Below are 19485 nucleotides of genomic sequence, written 5' to 3'. Positions count from 1 at the left end.
TATATACCTTTGTTTATGTTTCATGTTTGCACAGGTTTACCACAGAAGTAAAAAAAAAAAAAATTGCAATGCCCCCTTTCTGTTTCTATAAGGGTAAAAGCAATATTTTGTCATTTATTAACATTGAAGGGCTCATAAAATGTTTTTTTTGTTTTTTTGTACAGTATATCGTGATATTATATCATTATCGTCCGGACAGCGGACAATATTGTGATATGAATTTTAGTTCATATCGACCACCCCTAGGTCAAAACACGGTAATATCAAGTTGTGTGATGGTACATAAACCTTAACTTCAATGACTAATTTCTCTGATCAGGGGACAATAACCATCACCAAATTCACTGAGAATAATTTACATAGTATGAAGAAACAATATTCCTAGCTGCAGCTTCATACTACTTGTCAGACATAGAGAACTGATACTGTATTATTGTAATTGGGGTGGGCTTGGTGTGGGGAGTAGGGGGTCCGTGGGTGGCTTTTGACCATTTCTTTGGATTCCTCATGTCTTACTCATTGCTAGGATGAAGATTGGTCCAAATCGGATGTTAAATCAAATCAAATGTATTTGTCACATGCGCCGAATACAACAGGTGTAGACCTTACCGTGAAATACATACTTAACCAACAATGCACTTTTAAGAAAATTGAGTTGAGTTTATTTAGTAAATATTTTCTAAAGTCAAAAATAATAAAGTAACACAAAATAACAATAATGAGGCTCTATACAGAAGGTACGAGTCAATGTGCGGGGGTACAGGTTAGTCGAGGTCATTTGTACATGTAGGTAGGGGTAAAGTGACTATGCATAGATAATAAACAGCGAGTAGCAGCAGGGTAAAGACAAAGGGGGGTGTCAATGCAATGGGCTCCCGAGTGGCGCAGTGGTCTAAGGCACTGCATCTCAGTGCTTGAGGCGTCACTACAGACCCCCTGGTTTGATTCCAGGCTGTATCACAACCGGCCGTGATTGGGAGTCCCATAGGGCGACGCACAATTTGGCCGGTGTAGGCCGTCATTGTGAATAAGAATTTGTTCTTAACTGACTTGCCTAGTTAAATAAAGGTTAAAAATATATATATTATGGTCAGATTTTCCAAATGGAGGGCGAGGGAGAGCTTTGTGCGTGTCTCTGTGTGTGGAGTAAAGGTGGTCTAGAGTTTTTCTTCCTCTGGTTGCACGTGACATGCTGGTAGGAATGAGGTAAAACGGATTTAAGTTTGCCTGCATTCAAGTCCCCAGCCACTAGGAGCATTTTCTTGTTTGCTTATGGCCTTATACAGCTTGTTGAGTGCGGTTTTTGTGCCAGCGTCGGTTTGTGGTGGTAAATAGAAGGCTACGAAAAATATAGATGAAAACTCTCTTGGTAGATAGTGTGGTCTAAAGCTTATCATGAGGTACTCTACCTCAGGCGAGCAATACCTCGAGACTACCTTAATATTAGACATTGCGCACCAGCTGTTATTGACAAATAGACACACACCCCCACCACTCGTCTTACCGCACATTGCTGTTCTGTCCTGCCGATGCACGGAAAACCCAACCAACTGTATATTATCCGTGTTGTCGTTCAGCCACGACTCGGTGAAACACAAGATATTACAGTTTTTAATGTCCCATTGGTAGGATAGTCTCGAATGGAGCTCATCCAGTTTATTCTCCAGTGATTGCAGGTTGGCCAATAGAACGGATGGTAGAGGCGGGTTACCCACTCGCCAACAAATTCTCACAAGGCACCCTGATCTCCGCCCCCTGTATTTCCTTAATTTCTTCATGCAAATGACGGAGATTTGGGCCTTGTCTGGGAGCAACATTACATTATATCCTTTGCGTCCGACTCATTAAATAAATAATATTTGTCCAGTTCAAGGTGAGTAATCGCTGTTCTGATATCCAGAAGCTCTTTTCGGTCCTAAGAGACGGTAGCATCAACATTATGTCATGGAACGACCCAAGTGCAATTCCAGAAAATGTAGGCAATGTGGGCAAATTCATTAAGGTTACATTTATGTCTACTGATAACAATGCAAGTTGTCCACAATATTATTTATAATCTGGAAAATGGTGGAAGGGGGGCACTTACACTAGGGAAATAGGCAAAGCTTATGTCTAATGATTTATTTTCATAGTTCAAACAATAGTGGCACTAAAACTACCATCCATTGGGTAATAGAAAGAGATCCCACCAAATCTGAAAATCTGGCTCCCAAGGGACATCAAACTCACCATGCAAAAACGGTAGCATAACTGACCTGACCTAGAGTTAGGTTTGATCTGAAATAAACCTCAGCACTTCTCTGCCTCAAACACTTCCTATAGGCTAACTAATATCAATCAAATATGTTCCATTTACACAATGAAGAGCCATACATAATGCAAAACAAATAGTTGAAATTCTTGTGGTAGAAACATGGGGGCATTTCCTTACATTGTTAAATAGTGTAAAGTTGACCAGAACAATGCATGACAAGGCCCCTATTGTACAAACTGTTACATGGGTGGGTTCTTACAAAACAGTCTGTTTGGCTGCGTTTAGACAGGCAGCCCAATTTAGATTTTTCAGTAATTGGTCTTTCGATCAATCAGATCAGCTCTGAAAACGAGCTGATGTGAAAATATCTGATGTGATTGTGGAAAAAAGGTCAGAATTGGGCTGCCTGTGTGAACGCAGCCTTAGAAATGAATACTGAACAAAAATATAAACGCGACATGCAACAATTTCAAAGATTTGACTGAGTTACAGTTCATAGAAGTAAATCAGTCAATTGAAATAAATGCATTAGGCCCTAATCTATGGATTTCACATGACTGAGCAGGGGCACAGCCATAGGCCCACCCACTGGGGAGCCAGGCACAGCCAATCAGAATGAGTTTTTCACCTCAAAAGGGCTTTATTACAGACAGAAATACTCCTCAGCACCCCCCTCCTCCCCTCAGACGATCCCGCAGGTGAAGAAGCCGGATGAGGAGGTACTAGGCTGGCGTGGTTACATGCGGTCTGCGGTTGTGAGGCCGGTTGGATGTACTGCCAAATTCTCTAAAACAACGTTGGAGGCGGCTTATGGTCGAGAAATGAACATTGAATTCTCTGGCAACAGCTCTGTTGGCCATTCCTGCAGTCAGCATGCCAATTGCTCGCTCCCTCAAACTTGAGACGTCCGTGGCATTGTGTTGAGTGACAAAACTCCACATTTTAGTGGCCTTTTATTCTCCTCAGCACAAGGTGCACCTGTGTAATGATCATGCTGTTTAACCAGCTTCTTGATATGTCACACCTGTCAGGTGGATGGATTATCTTGGCAAAGGAGAAATGCTTACTAAAAGGGATGTAAACAAATGTGTGCACAACATTTGAGAGAAATAAGCTTTTATTGCACATGGAACATTTCTGGGATCTTTTATTTCAGCTCATGTAACACTTTACATGTTGCGTTTTTATTTTTGTTCAGTATAAATATGAAAATGTGCTCTAGTCATCCCTGTTGCTTAAACATATCTGACACTAGATGTCACTACAGCATGATTGTGAAAGCTGAACAGCCCACTCGCCTCATAAGGAATTGAGAGTCAGACCACCACACGTCTTGGCCAATCAGATCCAAGTTTTAGGCGGAAAGTTTTCCTGCTCAACTTTATCCCATTTTGATTTCTATCAATCATTGTTTTGACTGGGAGAGGGTGTCCCACTCCTAAATCCCAACCAAATCTGGAAAAACAACCTCTAGAAAGAGATTATAAGACTACATATAGAAGAATATAGAACTATCACCATTATAATGACCCCTTTCTTCTGTTCAAGAATGTAGCTTCTAATTCTTGTCATGTCAGTCAAACAGAGCTGAGATTTCCCTAGTTGTTCAGAATATTGTCAGTATCAAAACAATGCCAGTAGCCTATCAAGCTATAGCTAACAATATACATTTGAAATGGAATAGGCTACCTTGAAATAGTTTGAAATGTTGGCAAGCTAATCTTATAGTTTTACATAACTCCAGCTGCCCACTCTTCACTGCGAGTGGCTAGTGATGGTCACATAACTTTGGCAAGTTATGACAAAATGGTACATGAGATGGTGTACGATTGATTGACCTCAACTCAATATACATTTCAACAGAGGGTGACAGATCAAACATTCCTATAACACATTTTAAGTAGCCCACAATAAAAATAATTGTTGGATAGAATACAGTCCCGCCGCACCCACTTCGATGAATGAACACTTTGTTTGAGGACCATTACCGTTAGCGCACATTCAGCTGGCTAATTTCCTTAGTTAAATGAAATCAGAGATGTCTGAATAATAATATGCCAAGGAGGTCATCTCCGTTTGTAAAAGACACCAATGCTGTTTCTTAATGACAAGAAAATGCATAACAGCTATTTCATACTGTATGACAATCACTTTTAGCTACCAGCTAGCATTTCAGGATAGCCATCCACTGCTACCGCATCACCAGCGCCAATTCCTACCTCTTCCTAGGCACCGTCCCTTTATTCGCTTCAGCTTTGCATTCTGTTGCGATAATCCCCGAGTCACCGTCCTTATGTTTCTGTAAATGCCCGGCAATTATCCTCAATCTTTGCTGTGCAATTCGTTGGCTCTCGGAGCTGTTGCTGTTTGACGCCATGCTGCTTCCGTGTTTGTCCAGGGAGAGGCAGCTGTCAGAGGTCAGCGCAGCAATAGAAGGGGTGTGTTCGAGAGGTAAACCTAACGAAGCCGACTGTAGACGAAAGTCGGCGAGTGAAGTCGGGGGAGGCGCATCTTCAACAGCCAAAAGTCGGACACTTTAGTGGTTTTCCAACAGCAAGATTCAGATCGACATGGCAGTGTCAACATAGCTGCTATTGTTGATCAATGTTTGTCTGTTGTCTAAATAAACGTTTCTATATCACACACTCACAAACTGGAAACATAATGTGTGTACAATTCATTGGTTAGAGAGGGGTCTCAAATATCACTTTTCATTTGTATCCCCTGTAGCTTTCGAATTGCACAAAGTTGGTTGCTGTTTTAGTCAGGTATTTGGTCATGTTTGCTTGGGTCAAACAAAAACACCCTAATGATTGGTCGACAAATAGTGCCTCCCACAATGCAGATGGTGAGAAGCAACTGCAGCGACTTGAAGGCCACTTCCTCTGCATGACCTTTGATCATATGATTTTTGTAAATTTCATGCAGTCGACAATAAGTCATAAGTCGGACAATGTTTATAACCATAATGCAACACACTTTGAAAGGCGGTGACCAACGACGGTCAACGACTTGACAAAAGTGATCCGCTCAAACGCGCCCAAGGATATGGTAAATTGTCAAAGAATCCCATCATGCTTTGCATTTAATATGCGTCATCCACACAGACTTATATTACAATGTTGCAATATTGGTTGGTTACATTATCGTGCCTATCTTTGCTGTTACTGTAACCAATGGAATTGCTACACATAAAGCTACAGTCACTGTTGTGTGGAATACATCAAAATGTGTTTTTGAAAGGCACAATCTTTGATTTACTGCTGCGCAATTGTCATTCCAACAAATTGTATTGGAATAATAAATTGCAACCCCTCTCAGGTTGCAATGTATTACTCCATGGGATGTATTGTAGCACATACCTACAATCAAAATATGTTTAAAAAATAATCATGTTGATCTGGCCTGTCAGTTTAATTCATAGTCCAGTATGAATTTGACAGTGGTTACATTTCCCCAGCCCCATCAGCCTTCCAAACAAAGTTGCAGGGTCAGACTGTTGCTGGAAACAGACATTACAGAGTGGGCCTTTAATTAATGGAAAACGTATGTCTTTCTCTTTAACAGATTTGATCCATGAGTACTTTATAGTTTACCAAATAATCTAGGGGTGTATTCATTACGCCGATTCTGTTGCAAAACTTTTCTCTGTCGCAAAACGTTTTGCAACAGGAACCATTTAGTCCAAACGGAAAACAATTTGCAACAAAAATTAGTTTATATTGGACAAATTCAGGTAGGTCACTCCCCGTTTTGTTCTGTTGTCTCCATTTGCTTCTGTTCTGTTCTTAAACAGTAAACAGTTTCCTTTGCAAGACGTAATGAATACACCCCAGCTCTCTAAATATTAGACCATGAATTAACTTAAAAAACACACAGAATTTTTTTTGTTTTATTTTAAGACAGTGATCTAATTTAATGGGAACCAAAATATGCCATGTTGGTGTAGTGCTTAAATGTGTTCATGTGTCTAAAAAAGACAAACAAATATGTGCCCTCAATTCCTTAAGATTGGACTCTCCAAGATGTCGAAAGCATTCCACAGGGATGCTGGCCCATGTTGACTCCAATGCTTCCCACAGTTGTGTCAAGTTTGCCTGATGTGCTTTGGGTGGTGGACCATTCTTGATACACACGGAAACTGTTGAGCGTGAAAAACCCTGCAGTGTTGCAGTTCTTGACACAAACCAGTGCCCCTGGCACCTACTACCATACCCCGTTCTGATTGAAGTGGATTTAGCAAGAGACATCAATAAGGGATCATAGCATTCACCTGGTCAGTCTATGTAATGGAAAGAGCAGGTGTTCATAATGTTTTGTACACTCAGTGTACATCTCTGAAATAGTTGTATTCATACTTACATTCCAACAATTAATGATACAACAGACAATTATCCACCATTCGCATGATACAATGTCAATACTCAGCAGAAAATGTTCAAGAAAAAAGTATCTGAATTGAGTCATTAATGTTTATGGGTTTGATAAGGTTATGAGATGTTTGACCACTACATTGCATGACCCAGGACAGTGAAAAGGAGGTTTGAACATTTCAACTGCTGTTGTTTATCTTTCCGTCTCACCTCCATTGAGTCACATGACCAAGTGATAGTGAGGCATGATGACTTGAGTCTCCATATGGCCCACTGTGTTGTCCTATAGGAAATGATGTAACAATCTACCATGGCTTTCTGGTAGTCCATTTTTCATTAATAGTTCAGACATTTCACTCTGATACCAATAGACCAAGTGCGTGTTTAATTACAAGCAGATAAATACTTCACAAGTAGGTGAAAACTCATGAGCCAAGTCATTGTCAAAAGAAAAACTTTATTCTCCCTATTGCAGTCTGCAAGTGGCATGTGAAATAATGGTCCCACTCTCCAGACGGTAGGTTTCTTCCCGCAGGCCAGAGCATTAACTCCCAAAACAAAGTTCTGTAATGCACTGACTGCAAACAATTAGAGTCGAAGTGTATCACAGAACTTTACTTGGAAAGCCAGAGTGCCACATCGTAGGGTTTTCCTTTGTGCCAACCCATTTCACCACTCCTTCACCTGCAACATATAACAAGAGAGTGAAATGTAGTAGCTAAGTTTCCCATTGGTGTACTTGCTTGGTGAACACTTTGATTTAACACTATAGTGTGGAAAATATGTAATTGTGAGATTGAGCTGACTCTCTCAACACAGTATTGAAACCTAACCTAAATTTAATCCACCATGATTTGAGATAAAATGGAATCAGTCACAGCTGAGTGATTCAAAAAAGTGCATTACATGAAACTTAGAAGAGTAAGCCAGTAACTCTCTGGGCCTATTAAGACAACATAGAATAGAGTGAATGAGAAGCCTGCTGTTGGGAACTTAGATTGATTCTCACACTCTGCCACCAACCCCCCACCACACAAATGATTAAATCATACAATATTATACAGTAAGCGGGAAGCTAGCTTTTCTTTCATAAGTGTTAACTTTGCAGTTCAACCTTGACTATCTTCAAGGTTGTAAAGTTAACAATTAGGGCACTCCATATGTAGAACAGATGACGTGTCTAAAGGTTCCAAATTTGGAATCCTGAATTTCTTTATGCTGAATATTTCACTCCTGGGGTAATACACCCACATTCATTATGCAACTGTATAGCCTACTTGTTGAGTTTTTCACAAACCACAGACTGAACTTTACAATTAAAATAATATAGAATACACGGTCTACCTATAAAATAAGGCAAACATTCCACATATTCCACTTCAGTTTAGTATAGAAGTTTATATTCAATACATTTAGGAGAGTTGCTAATTGTAATGAAGTTACAAAGTGCAAAATCAAACAGTGAATTAAAAGATGTTGGAATTCGATTAGCAGATGTGAAATGCCACAGCTTCATATTCTAAATGTGAGAAAACTATAAGAAGCAAGAAAAACAACTGATCATACTGTACCTGGTAGAAGTGAAAGCTGTTAAAGGGGGCCAGCTGCAATCCAGCACGAGGGCAAACATATCATAAATTGCAAAAAAAACAGTGGGCTATATCAAATTGTTGCAGGACTAACTATCAAAGAAACAAGAGATTTTCCTCTTCTTAATTTCGCGGTTGACGTCCCTCGTTGGAGCCTACATACAGTGTTCGTATAGCTGGCTTCACGCCGCTTTTACCTCTTCTTCTTTCAGCCCTGTGCACAGCTGGAAGAATGTCGACGTGGAGCTGCCAAACGTGAACGCGTATTCGTGGGCGCGCTTGAGAGAAAAATCCTTATAGTGTAATTTGAATTCAGATAATGGGACAGTGGGATGCACTGTGTAGGTAAGGTATAGGTAGAGGTATAGTGAGGCTCTTTACAGATAACTCTCAGAGAGCGTGGTATAAGACCACCACATTAACAAGACATGTTTCAAACGCTGCTTATAATTGCAAGGTGGTCCCAATCTCTTATTGCACTCATGTGTCAGAATATTATACGACATCGGGGCTGTCAAGGATCTCATTGTAACTAGTTTAATATTCCAGCAACATGTTTCAACAAAGGCATACCTTATATACTTTAAATAATTAAGACCTACACCTAAAGATCAAGTTATGGATGATGGGGAGAATAATATAATAATACTATATTTTTTTCAACTTGTGTGCATACAACTAGGCTATATTGGAGAAAGTGACATTTCACGATTGCTTTGAAAATATCAATGATTGTGTAGCCTATAGCCTACTTTTATGTAAAATAATATTCCATAGGCTTTTTTTTTTATAGATTGGGTATCTAACCCTGGTCGTCAACTTCAAAGCCAACCGTGTGTTGGCTACCATTTGCCTGGCTACCCAAACTCCTTGCTCCGGCCAAACGCTACGCCACGCCCACGGACGCAAACATAGAACAGCGTCAGGAGAGGCTACTATCTGGTCTTGAGTCAACAGTGCAAAGATACACGTGTGAGGCTATGACTGTGCACCATCTCTGTTACATTTGAATAAGTTATACTAAGCCAACTGTGTCAATGGTGTGGCTGAGTCTACAGAGTGTGCAAGGGCGAGGGCCTGGGGCCTGCTGTAGTCTAGGCTAGGCTACTGTACAAGTTAATGAAATACTTTGGCGTCATCTAAACCAGATGAGGTCGCTATGTAATAGATCCATTTTCAGGAGTTGCCACCCCATCTCTCTCCTAGTTGGATTAGCTGTGAGCAGACCAAGGCCTACTGCAGACAACCATAGAGATCAATGTTGAGCACAATTGAGCCTTATTATAGTTTCAGTTTCTAATCCTTATTATATTCAATGCATGCATACCTGATTCCCATTGTATCCTATAGGCCTACACTGTACATAAATGCAGTTTGCAAGCCTATACACTGCAGCTTTATAGCATTCTGCATGAAATAAGTGGGGGGTACTTTAGTCTGTCAAGATCATAAAATTGATAAATGTGACATATTTTGGAACAATGCTGACAATTGTTGTAAAAACGGTTGTAATAACAATGTAATAACTGCCATTATTCTATCAAAATACCTCTTCTAGTGTCATGAATCCGTGGTGGCGGAGAGATGATGTAAATGTCTCTGGACACTTCTTGAATACACTTTACATTTTTAGGTTACATAACAAAAACCTTGTTTTTAATGTGTAGCAAATCTAACATTGGCTGTCCAGAGCACAGCCACAAAGTGGCCTTATCGAACCAATAGGATGTTGAGGGGGACGATCCCAGCGCGGCTCACTCAGAGCCCTTGACTGGCTGACGCAACTTGTGGGCAGGGCTATCAGAATGCTTGGGGTTTTCCGTAAACTTTCACAAGATTAGATGCAATATTTCCTTCATAGTCAAAACATTGCTTCGCCGGACTCCTCGCCTTCGGATAGTCCACCATTTTATATTGCTGTAAAGGATTACATATCTGCTTTTTATATAGGCCTATTGGGTTTTTCTTTACGAAGGGACAGGCCAACTATCCACTATGATGGAAATTGAGATGCATAAAATGCATCCTAGTCAACAGGTAAATATTCTATTGTTATTGGCTACTATATTCAACGCAGTAGGCTTTGTAAAACATCTCAAGGTTGATATATTGATACAATGTTAGACTGCCCTTTGCCTACTGTCGAAAAACTATTTTATTGGATAGTTCAAACGATTTAAATGAAAGAAGGCCTACACTCATGTTACCTGATATTAATAAACTGTCATGTTCAACCCAATGTGCGTTTTCCATAATAGTCCTTATATTATTTAATAAGATATTGTTTCGTAAATTAATGAAAAGAAACGAATGTGTCGTAAATATGCTTTCTTAGCCTATAGGCTATCATAGCTTGTTGTGCTGTAGTTTTGACATTTGTACACGCGTTTCTAGCACTAGGCTACAATTTCCGTCTCCGCAGTAGTCGACAGGTCGTTCATAGACATTTCTGCAAAGTCATGGATGGTAGTCTGCCCGGTGCATACAACTACATTGGGCGAAAGATAACAGTTGAATATCCGCTTAATATCGTAATCCATATGTGTAATGATGCAATTATTGTCAAGTAAAAAATATGGCAAGTTGATGATGAGGAAAGTTTTCCCCAGACAGCCCTTTTCTTTTAATGTCGGTGCGCTTGTTCTTTGGCCGTCGGAATCTCCCAATGCGCCACTAGAGCCACATCCTGTGTTCCGGTAGATGGCATCCATAGGCCTACCTTTGCGCCATAGATACAGTTGATTGCACGATCACAGGCTGCTAAACCTGGAATTGATTTTATTTGATATGTAAATAGGTGTCAAATTAACAAATGCGTAGGCTAGTCATTATTATAATAACCCAGAAGTGGTTGTAGTTCTGCAGCTGGCCTTGGTTTACAAACAGTTAATAACACGTTAATCTACTAATCAATTGATGAACAGGTTTCCCTAGATTAAAAGAGTTAACCTGAGTTGGGGAATGTTCAGGAGGTACATAGTTGTTGTAACAAGATGTGTTTATTTTTTGGAGAAAAAGAGAGGATGATGTTGGGGTAAAGGCATTATCCCAATTCCAAACTCATCTGATTGTGTATTGAACCATTGACAAAGGCAAAGTATGTTAATATACCCTCAGGGTGACCCTGAAGAAGGCACAGTAATGCTGAAACGTTGGTTGTTTACCCAATAAATGACTGGGAGTTTATACATAGAGTGTGCAACTCTTTATTTTTATAGTTTACAGTTTATTCACCGTTAGTTAGCACATCTACACTAAATACTTTTCTCTGGGGGTGCGCCAGCTCATGCTTTTTATTAATATACAACTGCTACCATTTGTTATTCGTTTTTTTTTAGGTATCAAGGTATTACAGATCAACATTTATGTATATAGGCCCACTCATCTGTTGTTTTACTATCACTTAATTCCTGTATTGTTGGAATCTGTGGTGGGCTTGTTTTTATAAGTGGTATCTATACCACTAATATGATGTTTTTATTATGTTGTTTGAGTTGCTGCACATTCTGAGATGGAAAATACTAAACAGCTACTCAAAGTATGTTTGGGATTCAAACAAAGAGATGTTGTTTGAGAATGGAAAAGGAAGAGCTTTTATTTACACTAACTTGCAGAATCAACCAGGAAATTTTGCCCAGTTCCCATTTAATTATTACATTCAAGTACCATTGTGAATTATCAGTGAACTAACCAGTATGTTTCACAAGTATTTTGTGGATAAATACTTCACTCCACCAATATAGTTTATTAACAGAATAGTTACTGAGTTTAAAACTTGAAGTCGTTTATCCAAACAATTTACCAAAATGGACCCAATGGAGTCAACATCTTCTGTTTACAATAGTTACATCGTCCTCTTTTTGAGAGGGAGGATCAGTCATTTGTGAATGTACACAGATCACTCATCTCTGCCTGAATGAGTGGAGTTGAAGTGTCATTGACAAAATGAAAAGCTTAAAGTGGCTCCAAAAAAATATTTTTCCTCAAAAGGGATTATGAAATGACAGTGTTCATGAAACTATATGAAGATCATTTGTATTTTATGACAGAATGAATCTGTCCTGTATGATGAAAGTGTCTATAAAATAATAAGGCATTGTCCTTTTCAAGATTTCTTCACTCTTCTAGACTGTAACTGATAGTTGTGTTTGGTTGTGTGGTTTAAAGGTATGACACATGGACTCAATCTGCTGTTTTTGAAAGGAGAAAACATGGCTGACCACAAAAGCTGCTTTCATCCAGCAGCTGTTAGGTCAGTTTAGGCCATTCTTCCTCATCTCCACAGCCATAATTTATGGTTGTGTGTACTCACTACTCAGACCAAGATTAATAGCGGGACTTATTGCCCTAAACAGACCTTGTGACGTTACGGGCTTTAGTGGTCATGGACTATTGCTGGCTTTGACGTAACAACCAAGACAAATAGGGTTAAAGGGTTGTCAGCAACACTGCACCTCTGATGCACACAAACAGAGAGCCAATGTTTATTATACCTATTTCTGAATAAGAGGTCATAGGTCATGTTTAACACTTGATTTGGTCTACACAGTTACAAAGCAATTACTTGTGCTCATTCCTTTTACAATACAAATAGTTATGTCGAAATCTATCAGTTTTTAACAAATATCAAGCTCCAAATCCACATCCTCTTTATACTTCCTTCTGCTTTGTTAGTCATCTGATCGGTCTCTCTTTACATCCTCTCTGCTCTCTCTGTTCTGTTCATGTGACCCAGTCTCTCTGCAGAGAAACAAAGTCACATGCTCAGAGCTTTCAGTGTGACGTAATATTTTGGGTTTATGCAATCTCCCAAGGCCCTTGTGAAACACTTACTTCTGTAAATAAGGTCTGTGTAATGGATGTTAAGAGGCCTAAGGGAGACCAGCACAGTTTCATCTCTGGACATTCCTGAATTAACACGCAGGAAGCTAATAAACATCAGCCACAGTGAGGTAGAAGTGGAGAACCAAATGGTCTAGTTATAAACATGTGCTATACACCAGTGGGGAATATAGTTAGCACTTCCTCTGAACATATCAGTACTAAACTATTACCAGGTCTCAACGTAGTATGGTTCTCCAAATACAGTAGTAAATGTAGTGACCTTGTGGTGCATTGTGATATATCAAATAAAAAGTAAACCACATTACATTTCAAGCTGTATGAATTAACTTTTCTCCTCAGAGTGATCATTGATTTAATTAGTTTTTGGTCTAAGCTTCTGATACAACAGACAGAGATACAACATTTCATTTGACCGGTTGGCCTTTCATTTATTTGGTTAAAGACTAATCAAGTCCCTGTGCTCCTCTGCCTGGAAAGCAGCTAAGAGGCACGTATTCTTTGTGGGTGGGGACTGAACTCTGGGGAAATGGAGAAGTGCATCTATTATTCAGACGGCTTCGTCCTCATTACGTTCTAGCTTGTCGTCAAAGGACAGACAGCCGAAGGGACGGGGTGTGGCACTGTAGCGAGAGCCAGTAGCCATGATACTTCACAGCAGGCACACAATTCCTTGTTCCTAGTGCACAATCTCCTTATCATCTGGTCAGTCAATATGGTGCTTTGTGAGTTCCAGTTTAACCGGTTGTCTCTTGGCAGGAAGTGGACCTAATCGACATCCTGTGGAGGCAGGACATCGACCTCGGTGCGAGGCGAGAGGTGTTTGACTACTGCCACCGTCAGAAGGAGCATGAGCTGCAGCGGCAGCGGGAGCAGGAGGAGGAGAAGAGGCAGCAGCTGCTGAGGGAGCAGGAGAAGGCCTTGCTGGCTCAGCTGCAGCTGGATGAGGAGACGGGGGAGTTCGTGCCCCGCCTTGCACCCAGCGGCCAGTCACCACAGTCTGCCACCACCGCCGCGCCCTCTCAAGTCACACAGGTACAGTACACACACACACAGCTGTCAGTCATGACAGGGGCTGGCCACTCCCCTCCCTGCACTGGGTTGGGTGCAGCTGCTCTGTAGCTAGGTAACCACCTCATCCAGTGTAAATAGGGAAAAACAGGTGGCTCTGTAGTTTTGCATTGGTGGATTTGTCTCTTTAGAAACTCATCTGTGAAGACCTTTGTCTAGGTAGTGCTATGCACTCTGTTCAAATTCATACCTATTCCTTTGCTAAAGAGGGGTTACATATGATTTGAATCTTTCCCTTCAGAATGTCAGCTTCTCAGAAGATGGGGATGCCATGTCATTTGATGAATGTATGCAGCTGCTGGCAGAGACCTTCCCACTGGTAGAGGCAGAGGTAAGAATACATTCACTATTAGATAAATATATATATCTCTCAAACAAACCAAAAAAACAATATCTCATGTCTGTTCCGGTCTTTTACAGTGTTCCCCCCACCCCCTTTTTTTGGTATTGTAGACAACCTCTGCCTGTCTGGACGCCACCGTAGCTCCAGCCCCTAACAGCAGCCATGTCATGATGGCATGTGAGCTGCCAGCTTTGACCCAGCCACCCCTATTCCCAGCCCCACTGCCCCCACAGAGGACCTCCCCAGATTTGGAGCAGGCCTGGATGGAGCTTTTGTCCCTTCCTGAGCTGCAGGTACAAATCGGCAGATTCTACCACCTCAATGGCACGATTCTCTGTGGTGTAAAAAAACACCCAAAGAATGCATGGATTGCAGCAGTCATGCATGCATGAGAGAACCTACTCACCTTTGTCCTGTGTGTTTGAATGGGACACATAGCAGAAGCAGACAATACTCATCTAAATCCACTGTGATCAGGTTTCCTCAGAACACTTGCCTCAGAGCAGTGGGAGGGAAGCCTCAAAGGTGTGAAACTGCTTGTGTCCTTGGTAACAGCTCAATAACGCTCTAATGGTTAGCAGTGGATGAAGGTAGCATGGAAACAAACCAGAAAATAGTTTACTTACAGTACAAATACAGTGCATAATTTCATGCTAAAATGTTAGTCAATTAAGGAACCCCAATTTATTTGCAATATTGCACCTATGCAAAGTTTCAGCTACTACTGAGAATAAAATACAAAGGTTTGAAACCAAGGCTTAGTAAACGCTGAACAACTGCTAGTCCATGTGATGGTACTATACTGCATATTACTATAATGTTACATCTTGACGTCTGATAAACTGCATGGGTTACTGGATTTGTTTTGACTCTTCTGAATCTTGTTTTCCAGCAATGCCTGAATATGCAAATGAAGGACACACTGGAGCAGACAGGAGGATATCTGCCCACTAACACCACCCATGAGGTGCAGAATCCAAACTACAGCTTCTACCCATTGCCCAACCTGGTAGAGATGGCGTCAAACACAGCAGAGGTCTGCCCACCTGAATTCATCAATGCCTTTGAGGAGAGCTTACCCAACATGGCTCCTCTTGACCACCTCAATCAGATGACCCTAAAGGCTCCGGACCTAAATACTAACTTCAGTGCAGAGACTTTCTGTGACGTATTTTACCCAGACATTGTCAACACAAAAGTGACCAGTGTCACCCTGCCTTGTGGCCAAGGAAATGGCAGTAACTCATTGGCAGAGATGCCACACAAGCCTTCTTTTACACCAATAGAATTACATGACCTTTCTCCTAGAGATGCATTTGACAGAGGCAACAAAACTGAGATAATGCCAGAATTTCCAGATTCTGATTCAGGTGTGTCTGTGGAAGCAAGCCCACATGCTAGCTCCCCTGAGAAATCGATGTATGGGGACGGCTCCTTTGGTGGCTACAGCGATTCAGACATGGAGGAGATGGACAGTAACCCTGAGAGTGCAGAGTCTGACTACTCCGAGATGTTCTCACTGTCTTTCCAACCTGATGGTTTCCAGCCTTCTCCCTCTGTGTCAGCTCAGCAGCAGGACAAAAAGCCCAAACATGGCAAGACAGAGCCAGATGAGGAGACTGGCCACAACGATCCCCCCTTCATCAAAGACAAGAAGAGGAGGCGCTCCGAGAAGCGTCTCTCCAGAGACGAGCAGCGTGCCAAGGCCCTCCAGATCCCCTTCACCGTGGACATGATCATCAACCTGCCTGTGGACAATTTCAACGAGATGATGTCCAAGCACCAGCTCAACGAGGCCCAGCTGGCCCTGGTCAGAGACATCCGTCGGCGGGGCAAGAACAAGGTGGCCGCCCAGAACTGCCGCAAACGCAAGATGGAGAACATCGTGGAGCTGGAGTATGACCTGGACTCGTTGAAGGAGGAGAAGGAGCGACTGCAGAGAGAGAAGACCAAGAATGACAGCAGCTTGCAGCAGATGAAGCAGGAGCTTAACACCCTGTACCTGGAGGTGTTCAGTCTGGTGAGGGATGAGGAGGGGAAGCCCTTCTCCCCTTCTGAGTACTCACTCCAGCAGACCACCGATGGCACAGTCTTCCTCGTCCCCCGCATTAAAAAGACGCCTATCAAGAAAAATTACAACTAGCACTTCTCTGATTTACTACTTGGTACTGCATTAGTAATAACACTATGCAAATAATAACTTTGTAGTTGCTTGGCTTTAAGCATTAGTGAAATAGCAGAACTATTATATAGTCCTTGCCTACTCTTCTTGAATGTCTTTATAATATTTTTGATATTTTAGTTATTTTGTACTGGTCTCTATTTTCCTCTAAGGTTGTTTTACTGATATTGCTTGTAAATACATTTATACATTATTTGCTATTGAGATATGAAAATGTGAATTGTATATATCATGTTTTAGTATGCTAATTATATTGTTGCAATCACTGTTACTTATGTCTGTTTTATAAACTTTACTCTTTGATTTGCAGCTCCATTTATTTTGTATCTTCTGACTCTCGTGGTTTATTTAAGCAATAAGGCCAGAGGGGGTGTGATATATAGCACGATGCAACGCGGAGTGCCTGGACACAGCCCTTAGTCGTGGTATATCGGTCATATTTCACAAACCCCCAAGGTGCCTTATTGCTATTATAAACTGGTTACCAACATAATTAGAGCAGTAAAAATAAATGTTTTGTCATACCCGTGGTATACGTTCAGGGCTCCAACCACCCAGTTTATAAAATGAAATAAACTATTCATTTAGGCAGTTGCTCTTGCTTACTCCTGACATTGTGACATACTGTAATGAAGTTATATATCAGCCTAAACACAATCTATATTGATTTATAAAGCACTACATGGCCTGGCATTCGAATACATGTCTGATATGCTTTTAATGTCAGATTTTAATGTCTGATATCTTTTTTTAAGGTATGTGCCCGGTCAATCCCTTAGATCTTCTGGCACTCGTCTTTTAGTCGTTCCAAATGTCAGAACCAAAACTTTTGGTGAGTCTGCTTTCAGGCACTATGGTCCTGGCCTTTGGAATAGCTTGCCAGAGGATCTTAGGGCCTCAAAAACTGTTGACACAAGATTTGTCTTAAGACATCTTTAGCCGTGCTATTTAACTAAGGTGCTTTTAGTTGTCTTACCCATATTATCTACTTTTTATCCCTTTTGAGATTGTATCCCCTTTTACCTGCATTAATCTCAAATCCAATGTTATTTTACTCGTAATTTCTCTTAAACATTGTTTGATCTTTCTCGCCTTTTATTTAAGCACTTTGAAATGAATTTGTAAGAATTTTGCTTTATGAATAAAGTTTGATTTGATAGTATGCAACTATGCATGCCAGATGCACATAACGGCTTTGCTGACTGTGATTACGTAACTATGTGTTTTTCTAAACAGAACAAACCACAACTGTTTCCTTCAAGTTAAAAAAGGAGGTTGCAGTGATCCAAATGACATTCACAATGTAATCAAAACAGCTATTGGGTCGATCTACTAGACCTTTTTGTTTTTTCAATAGCCATGCTTATTGTCCACAAACAGAAAGCCCATCATGTACATTAAACTTCGTTTTGAATATTTTAATTCTATAAAACTCTTTTGTGAAAGCCAAAACACTTTAAAAAAAAACATGGTTCCAACCAGACATGACACTTCAACATTCTGTTTCAGCCATACTAGCTCGCCATTAACATTACATGGGGAATATTTAAACAATGCTATGTAACTGAATGTCTAGAATTTGAGCAATATTATAAAAGTTGGCCTAACTAAATATACAGTGCATTCGGAAAGTATTCAGACCCTTTCCCTTTTTCCACATTGTTACATTACAGCCTTATTCTAAAATTGATTAAATTATATTTTTTCCTTATCAATCTACACACAATACCCCATAATGACAAGGCGAAAACAGGTATATAAACTTTTACAAAATTATAAAAAAATAAACAGAAATACCTTATTTACATAAGTATTCACAGCCTTTGCTATGAGACTCGAAATTGAGCTCAGGTGCATCCTGTTTCCTTTGATCATCCTTGAGATGTTTCTACAACTTCATTGGAGTCCACCTGTGGTAAATTCAATTGATTGGACATGATTTGGAAAGGCACACACCTGTCTGTATAAGGTCCCACAGTTGATAATGCATGTCAGAGCAAAAACCAAGCCATGAGGTCGAAGGAATTGTCCGTAGAGCTCTGAGACAGCATTGTGTCGAGGCACAGATCTGGGGAAAAGTACCAAAACATTTCTGCAACATTGAAGGTCCCCAAGGACACAGTGGCCTCCATCATTCTTACATGGAAGTTTGGAACCACCAAGACTCTTGCTAGAGCTGGCCGCCCAACCAAACTGAGCAATCGGGAGAAGGGCCTTCGTCAGGGGAGGTGACCAAAAACCCGATGGCCACTCTGACAGAGCTCCAGAGTTCCTCTGTGGAGATGGGAGAACCTTCCAGAAGGACAACCATCTCTGTAGCACTCCACCAATCAGGCCTTTGTGGTAGAGTGGCCAGACGGAAGCTACTGCTCAGTAAAAGGAAGTACCCGTGCTAAGGTCTATTCAACGCTGGTCTGACCAATCGGAATCCATGCTTCAAGATTGTTTTGATCAAGCAGACTGGGATATGTTCCGGGGAGCCTATGACATTGATGTATACACGGACACATAGTTCATCAGGATGTGTATAGGGGATGTTGTTCCCACGTTAACTATTAAGACCTACCCAAACCAGAAACCGTGGATGGATGGCAGCATTCGCGCAAAACTGAAAGCGCGAACCAAGGTGACTGGGAATATGGTCAAATACAAACAGTGTAGTTATTCCCTCCGTAAGGCAATCAAACAGGCAAAACGTCAGTACAGAGAAAAAGTAGAGTCCCAATTCAATGGCTCAGACACGAGACTTATGTGGTAGGGTCTACAGACAATCACGGATTACAAAGGGAAAACCAGCCACGTGGCGGACACCGACGTCTTGCTACCGGACA

The 19485-nt window shown here is 41.0% G+C and overlaps 2 protein-coding genes and 1 long non-coding RNA gene across 3 annotated transcripts in view; 1 reads left to right on the top strand and 2 right to left on the bottom strand.

The window, feature by feature from the left end:
* The window catches only part of LOC121536761 (alkyldihydroxyacetonephosphate synthase, peroxisomal), a 37623-nt gene extending 32951 nt beyond the window's left edge, over positions 1-4672 (bottom strand). The window contains exon 1 of the mRNA XM_045206582.1: positions 4474-4672. Coding sequence (XP_045062517.1) covers positions 4474-4631 — 158 coding nt within the window. The 5' untranslated portion in view covers positions 4632-4672. The remainder of the gene's footprint in view (positions 1-4473) is intronic.
* Positions 4673-6995: 2323 nt separating this feature from the next.
* Positions 6996-8432, bottom strand: LOC121536249. The gene is made up of 2 exons (XR_005994839.2): positions 8199-8432; positions 6996-7311 (listed from the first exon to the last, which is right to left on the bottom strand). It is a non-coding gene; the product is annotated as an uncharacterized LOC121536249 (long non-coding RNA).
* Positions 8433-10029: 1597 nt separating this feature from the next.
* nfe2l2a (nfe2 like bZIP transcription factor 2a) lies at positions 10030-18076 on the top strand. The gene is made up of 5 exons (XM_041844283.2): positions 10030-10253; positions 13818-14093; positions 14371-14460; positions 14583-14765; positions 15365-18076. The coding sequence occupies exons 1-5, from the start codon at positions 10212-10214 to the stop codon at positions 16613-16615; spliced, it is 1842 nt and encodes a 613-aa protein (XP_041700217.1). The 5' UTR covers positions 10030-10211; the 3' UTR covers positions 16616-18076.
* The last annotated feature ends 1409 nt before the right edge of the window (positions 18077-19485 follow it).

This window comes from Coregonus clupeaformis, chromosome 23, assembly GCF_020615455.1.
Source record: "Coregonus clupeaformis isolate EN_2021a chromosome 23, ASM2061545v1, whole genome shotgun sequence".
NCBI classification, from domain to species: Eukaryota; Metazoa; Chordata; class Actinopteri; order Salmoniformes; family Salmonidae; genus Coregonus; species Coregonus clupeaformis.
The sequence above is the reverse complement of the archived record's forward strand: the minus strand, read 5'-3'. Positions and strand labels throughout refer to the sequence as shown.

Excerpts from the sequence above, each read along its gene's own strand:
- nfe2l2a (XM_041844283.2), top strand. The coding sequence starts at position 10,212 with ATGATGGAAATTGAGATGCATAAAATGCATCCTAGTCAACAG. Across the intron at positions 10,254-13,817 it reads AAATGCATCCTAGTCAACAG|GAAGTGGACCTAATCGACAT; the intron begins GTAAATATTCTA and ends GTCTCTTGGCAG. Across the intron at positions 14,766-15,364 it reads TGTCCCTTCCTGAGCTGCAG|CAATGCCTGAATATGCAAAT; the intron begins GTACAAATCGGC and ends CTTGTTTTCCAG.